Genomic DNA, 7,084 nt, shown 5'->3' on the forward strand with positions numbered 1-7,084 from the left:
ATATATATATATATATACACACACACACACATATACATGTATCTATACATACACATATGCAAAAACCATTCAGTCAGTGCCCGAATAGAAAACCCAGGATGTAAACACCTGTTTGTGTGCGGTTGTGAGCCTGCATGTATAAACAAGATCTCTCCAATGGAATGTTTCAAAGTGAGTGCGGGGGGACCACAGACCCGACCCGCAAAGCCAGAAGCCGACACAAGGGAGACCAGCGCCAAAGAACCCGAGAGGGACCCCAAGCGCGCAGCCCCAGAGACACCCATGCCGGAAGGGCTGCCCACCCACCCCACAAAGAGGACCACCGGAGAGAACCGGAAGAGCCCCACCAGCGACCACACACAGCAACCCCTGGGGCCAGCAGTGACGAACTCACAGGCCCTCCCGGTACCCACCGCGCCAGAGTGGGTCCAGGCATGGACACAGAGGCCCGGGCCCCCCAGGGCGCCCCACCCCAGGTCAAGGCCCGACAGGGCCAGAGGGACCCAAACCCCACCGGGCAGCCACCGGGCCGAGCCGGCACAATCACTAACTGCTAAGTAACCACCAAGATGACAGAGTCAGCTTTTCTAACTCATAATCTGCTACTGTCTTAACTCCTAACTTGCTTTACTTAGCCCAGTAATGTACCCAGCTAAACTTAACAAATTTTACAGACGCTAACACTAAACCAGTTAAAATTAGTGGAAGCCAACACTAATCACTAACCACGAAGACAACTGTCACATGTCTTTGTCTCCTTCAGTCTGAAGACTGGTGGGACTGACGCAAACCTGTTGATGTCAGTCTATTAGTTAGCTGTTGGCAGAACCAAATTTATCAGAGGCTAATTGGTCAGCTAACAGTTTTTAAAAGTTATTAGCTGATTAGCAGAACCATGCCCACCCCCGTTAATTGTCCTGACCTGCTCCAGGAGGCAGGTAAAAGACAAATATAGCCAAGACGCTGGTGAGGATGCAGGGTACGATGATGTTGATTATGTAGAAAAGAGGCTTCCTCTCGATGATGAGATAAAAGGTAATGTCCTCGTACAGGTCGTCCTTAACGTTCTTCCTTGAAGGTTTGTGACGGATAGCCCACTCTCCGTTCTCTGTGGAGAGAGAAGTTTATCAACAAGCTCAAAATAAACCTTTAGGAATAAAAGTTGTTGAATCTTACCAGTGAAGGCATTCTCATCTATGACGATTTCGTGGATCTCTGCCCCATCCTCATCCAGGTAGTACTCCAGGTCAACCTCGGAGGCGTCATAAGTATACGAGCGAAAAACCATGCTGCAGTTCTGCCAGTCAAATGGAAAGTACGCCACCTACAGATGTGTCAGTTTTGTTTATTTTATATCTTTTACATCACTCCATCCACACACACTATTTGTAAACATTTAGAAACAGCCAGAGATCTGAACATCGAGAGTACCTCTATAGAACAGGAGCTGCGGTAAATGGCTGGTGGCAACCAGGTGACCATCCCATTACTGTACACCAAGACATTGACATACAGAGCCACGTCAAACTGTCCATCATTACTGTGAAGAGGACAGAGACATTTACATTCATATATAACTTGGGATGTACGATACATAGGCGTTAATATCGGTATTGGCCCGATATGTAAAACTGGGCCGATATTAGATTTGATGGTATCTATATGAGCCAGAGACTCAACATTTTAGGTCAGGGGATTTCCAAGGCGATTGAAACACCTAATCTTTTCACACTTTCTTTCATGTACAGAATTTACATAGTTCTTTTTACTGTCAGATACTTGCTTGTTTATGAGATAGATGTCCGGACGCCACACTTTATTGGGAGGAATTCTCAGAACCGAAATGTCGTCGTACTCTGCAGGGGTCCACGACAACCTGTAGTCCGTCCAGTTCTGGGATGGACGGAGAGGAAAAGGAAGGTGACGTTTAAGCCGGTTAACCCCACTGATATAAAACCGATTGACAGATTAGAAGTAGGCGCTCGTACCAGATTCATGAAGACGTTGGTTGTCATCTCTCCGTTCTTCTCATTCTGTTGAGAATGTGATGTTTTATGGAGACACTGATTTTTCTTAAAACAGATCACTTTATATGTAAATGAGATGGTTATAAACTTGAATGCTTCTTGTGTACTTACCAAGCTGACAAGCTGGGACAGGGTCATCCCCACCCGCACCGTCACCCTCTCCTCCCAGTGATTAGCCGGCCGGACTTTCATGTTGTAGTCCTTAAATAACTTCTGATGAAGTCTTCGCTCCGTCTCGGAGGCTCCTAGATGACAGAAGTTCACACAGATGGTAGTCAGGGATGGTAACACAGAAAGCTCATAAAAGAGTAAAATATATTTGATGACCTGCTCATTAAATCTTATTGTTTAAAGCACGCGTGAAATTCAATGAAGCCAATGAAAGTCAGATGACGACATGTTTGCTCTCCGTGGATCGATGAGTCACACTCACTGTGGTTTGGTTTCAATCCTAACTGCGATGGTGAACTAAAAATATCTACAGGATAGACGGTTGGTCTTTAGCGTAATTCAGACATCGACTGATAGATGATACAAGATCACCAAGGATCAGAAATCAACATTGGTTACCACTATTGCCTCACAACAAAAAGGTCCTGGGTTTGAGTCCCGGTTCTCCTCGTGTTTGTGTGGGTTTTCTTTGGGTACTCCCTTGAAAGTGGGATTTGTTTGGTTACATAAAAGTTAAAACCAACAGGAACCTGATTTTCTCCACCTGTTATTTGCTGATGAGCATCAACAGTCAAAGAATCTGATCTTGCTCAACAGCAAATGACCCAAAAACACAAAGTTCAGAAGAACATAAAATACATCCATCCATCCATCCATTTTCTGTACACGCTTATTCCTTTTCAGGGTCGCGTGGGTCACTGGTGCCCATATCCAGCAGTCACAGTGCGAGGGGCGGGGTCCACCCTGGACAGGTCGCAAGTCCATCACAGGGCCACACATAGAGACAAACGAGACAAACAACCATTCACTCTCTCACTCACACCTAGGGACAATTTAGAGTTATCARTTAACCTAACAGTCATGTTTTTGGTCTGTGGGAGGAAGCCGGAGTACCCGGAGAGAACCCACTCATGCACGGAGAGAACATGCAAACTCTACCCAGAAAGGTCCCGTGACCGGGATTTGAACCGGTGACCTTCTTGCTGAGAGGCACATAAAATACATATTATAGTAAACTACAAATGTCTACTGAAAGTACACTTTCAATAGAGGAAAGGCTAACACATTTTAACAAAAAAAAGTTTTATTCCTTGAATTTTAAACAACTACTAGCTACTTTTAGCAAATTTAGCTAGTTTTGGCCATTGTTCTGCTATTTCCAGCTTTTGCTAGTTTTAGCTACTGCTTCACCACTTTCACCTTTTGGGTAACTTACTTGTTTTGCCTACTGATCTGCCACTTTCAGCCTTTAGCTAGATTTAGCTACACTTTTGTCCCTTTTAGCTAGTCTTAGTCTGTAGCTATATTTCTGCCACTCACAGTTTTAGCAACTTTTACAAATTTTAGCTTTTAGCCATTCTGCAATTTCCATCTTTGTTAGTTTTAGCTTTTAGCAACTGTTTTGACAGTTTCATTTTTTGCTAGTTTACTTGTTTTAGCTACTGTTCTGCCACTTTCAGTGCTTAGATAGCTTTAGCTATTTGATATACTTTTGCTACTTCCAGATTTTAGTTACTGTTCTGCCACTTTCAGTTTTTAACAAGTTTGGTTAGCTTTAGCTTCTAGCTATTTTTCTGCCAAATCCAGCTTTTAGCTAGTTCTATTTTGAAGCTTTTTTCCCCAATTTTCAGATTTTAGCTAGTTTAGCTGTTTTGACACTTTCAGCTTTAAACTACTCCTCTGCTACTTTTTGCTATTATGCCAGTTTCTGCTGTTAGCTAGTTTTAGCTTTTAGCTACTGTTTTGCTACTTTCAGTTCTAAGATAGTTTACATATTTTAGCTGCTGTTCCGCTGTGTTTAGCCTGTCTACTGGTTATTTTAACTTTAACAACTAAGTTTTAGCTACTTCAGTAAGCTTCAGCTGTCTTTCAGCTTTCACCCCTGTTGTTCTCTAATGCTAACGAGTTTCTTAACGAGCCATGAACTCAGATCAGATTGTTGGTGATGGTGGATTTGGTTTTGGCAGCTCATCAGAAAATAAGAATAGATTTGACTGACTGCACTGCAGGTGACCAGAAGGCGAAGGTCAATGGTTTGTTTTTGGGGCGACCTTTGAGGTCGAAGGTCACCGTCAAAGGCAAAAGCTGTATATTTCAGTTTAGTACACAAAAATATTTACAGCACTTGTGAATTCTTCAAATATTAAAACTAAAGTGTGTTTCTGCTGTAAACAAATAAACAAACAGCAGTAACTCAGTAAAACATTTTAAATAAAGTAACAGGAACATTTCTTACCAGCAAAAGTGAGACAAACAAAACTGCCAACAGTAAAAAAAACGTTCATCTTTATCCTCATTTGTCTCGTGACGACGTTCATCACATCTTTCTGGACTTTATCCCGTCTCTGCAAAAGGCCTCAGTTTTTAATTACGTTTAAATGGGTCGGGTCAGCACCGGTGTCCGAGCTCGGCTCCACAACTGAAACCAGGAACTGATGGTGTGCGGGGAGTCATGAGAGGCTGGAATGTGTTTGTACTGGGATGCCTGTGGTGCCGGCACCTGTTGGCCCTCACCAATCTGAGGGTAGCAGGAGGAGGAAGTAGGGGCAAGGGGGTGTTGGACCAGGTCATTACAAAGGAGATATTTTGAGGCAGGCAGAACGTGGAGGCTGGGCAGAGCTGGGTTCGTTTTTCTGAGGACAAAGTAGGATTGTAGATGGCATCTCTTTATCCGGCGATCAAATTCCCTCCCATTCCTCTTCCAAATTAAATCAAACCTCCTCCACCTCCTTCATCCCTTCATCCATTTTCAAACCACCTCAGGGACGATTTTTAAAGTGTTGTGTTGAAGCTGGATTGTTTTAAAATGTCAAAGAATCAAGATGTTTTTGTCTGAGCTCAAACAAAAACTCAAATCTGTAATTTTTTATAAATCTTAAATAACAGAGAGGACTAAGTAAGTAAGTAAGTAAGTAAGTCAGTAAGTAAGCCAGCCAGCCAGCCAGCCAGCCAGCCAGCCAGCCAGCCAGCCAGTCAGTCAGTCAGTAAGAAAGTAAGTCAGTCAGTCAGTCAGTCAGTAAGAAAGTAAGTCAGTCAGTCAGTCAGTCAGTCAGTCAGTCAGTCAGTCAGTCAGTCAGTAAGACAGTCAGTCAGTCAGTCAGTCAGTCAGTAAGACAGTCAGTCAGTCAGTCAGTCAGTCAGTCAGTCAGTAAGAAAGTAAGTCAGTAAGTAAAGTTTTATTTATAAAGCGCCTTTCACAGAAATATATTCACAAGGTGCTGTACAATCATTAACTGTAAAAAAATAGTGGAAAGAATAAAGTGAAACAGAAAAACATAATTACACATAAGTAATGAAAATTGAAACATCAAATCAAGATTTAATTTCTAAAATTGTGACACAAAATACAAGGTCAATGCAGGGCAAAAATCTATAATAATACACAAAAACATAATGAATGCGAGAGAGAAAATATGGCATAAGTTCAATAAAAAAAAGACTAAACACAAACTTCAAATCTGTTGGAAATGGAACCGGTAAATCCGGTTCACTTCATGGATCACAATGCCTCTGAATTAAAGTGGTTTAGTTGAGCCACTTGAGTCAATCTTGCTGCAAAGAAAGGTAATAAAAATATTATCTTATGTTAAGTATATAAAACACATGCTAATACACAGATTAACCACTGTCAGCAACATCTCAGTAGAGTTTTTTTTTACCCGGAGCAATGACCTGACTAACCAGTCAGCAATAAATCCGGTAAGTTTTTTTTTACTACCCGGAGTAACAACTCAGCTAATTGGAGTTGACAGCATTTTCTAGTGAATATTTTCTACCCGGAGCAACAACCCGACTAACCACAGTCAGCAACATTTCCAGTTATTTTTTTTTTTACCTGGAGCAACAACCTGACTAACCAGTCAACAACATCTTCGGTGAGTTTTTTTACCTGGAGCAACAACCCCACTAACCTGAGTTGGCAACAATTTTGGTAATTTCTTTTACCCGGAGTAGCGACCCGACAACCGGAGTCAACAAAATGTTCAATGAATTAATAATCTGGAGCAATAAACTGCCCAATCGGTGTCAATCTCCTTGGGTTGCCACCTTGTCGTGGTGGAGGGGTTTGAGTGTCCCAATGATCCTAGGAGCTATGCTGTCTGGGGCTTTATGCCCCTGGTAGGGTCACCCAAGGCAGACAGGTCCTAGGTGAGGAACCAGACAAAGCACAGCCCGAAAGACCCCTTATGATGATCAAAAAAATTGGATCTGGCATTCCCTCGCCCAGACGCGGGTCACCGGGGCCCCCCTCTGGAGCCAGGCCTGGAGGTGGGGCACGATGGTGAGCACCTGGTGGCCGGGCTTTCACCCACGGATCCCGGCCGGGCTCAGCCCGAAAAGGAGACGTGGGTCCCCCTTCCAACGGGCTCACCACCTGTAGGAGGGGCCAAAGGGGTCGGGTGCAGTATGTAATAGGCGGCGGCCGAAGGAGGGGACCCTGGCGGTCTGATCCTCGGCTGCAGAAGCTGGCTTTTGGGACGTGGAACGTCACTTCTCTGGTGCGGAAGGAACCGGAGCTAGTGTACGAGGCTGAGAGGTTTCGGCTAGAAATAGTCGGCCTCACCTCGACACATGGCTCTGGTTCTGGAACCAGTCTCCTTGAGAGGGGCTGGACGTACTTCCACTCTGGAGTTGCCTGTGGTGAGAGGCGCTGGGCAGGAGTGGGCATACATGTTGCCCCCCATCTTGGCGCCTGTACATTGGGGTTTACCCCGGCGAACCAGAGGGTAGCCTCCCTCCGCCTAAGGATGGGGGGACGGGTTCTGACTGTTGTCTGTGCTTACGGGATGAACAACAGTTCAGATTACCCACTCTTCTTGGAGTCCTTAGAGGGGGTACTGGAGGGTGCCCCTCCTGGGGACTCCCTTGTTCTGCTGGGGGACTTC

General features: G+C 44.4%; 1 protein-coding gene across 1 annotated transcript in view; it reads right to left on the minus strand.

Moving 5' to 3' along the window:
• The window catches only part of chrnb1l (cholinergic receptor, nicotinic, beta 1 (muscle) like), a 10,529-nt gene extending 5,908 nt beyond the window's left edge, over positions 1-4,621 (minus strand). The window contains exons 1-7 of the mRNA XM_014021235.1: positions 4,435-4,621; positions 2,139-2,272; positions 1,989-2,033; positions 1,784-1,893; positions 1,432-1,540; positions 1,177-1,324; positions 923-1,108 (exon numbers count right to left, since the gene is read on the minus strand). Of these exons, the coding sequence (XP_013876689.1) occupies positions 923-1,108; positions 1,177-1,324; positions 1,432-1,540; positions 1,784-1,893; positions 1,989-2,033; positions 2,139-2,272; positions 4,435-4,516 (814 nt within the window). The 5' untranslated portion in view covers positions 4,517-4,621. The remainder of the gene's footprint in view (positions 1-922; positions 1,109-1,176; positions 1,325-1,431; positions 1,541-1,783; positions 1,894-1,988; positions 2,034-2,138; positions 2,273-4,434) is intronic.
• Positions 4,622-7,084: the final 2,463 nt, after the last annotated feature.

Source organism: Austrofundulus limnaeus, unplaced genomic scaffold (assembly GCF_001266775.1).
Source record: "Austrofundulus limnaeus strain Quisiro unplaced genomic scaffold, Austrofundulus_limnaeus-1.0 Scaffold283, whole genome shotgun sequence".
Classification (NCBI taxonomy): domain Eukaryota; kingdom Metazoa; phylum Chordata; class Actinopteri; order Cyprinodontiformes; family Rivulidae; genus Austrofundulus; species Austrofundulus limnaeus.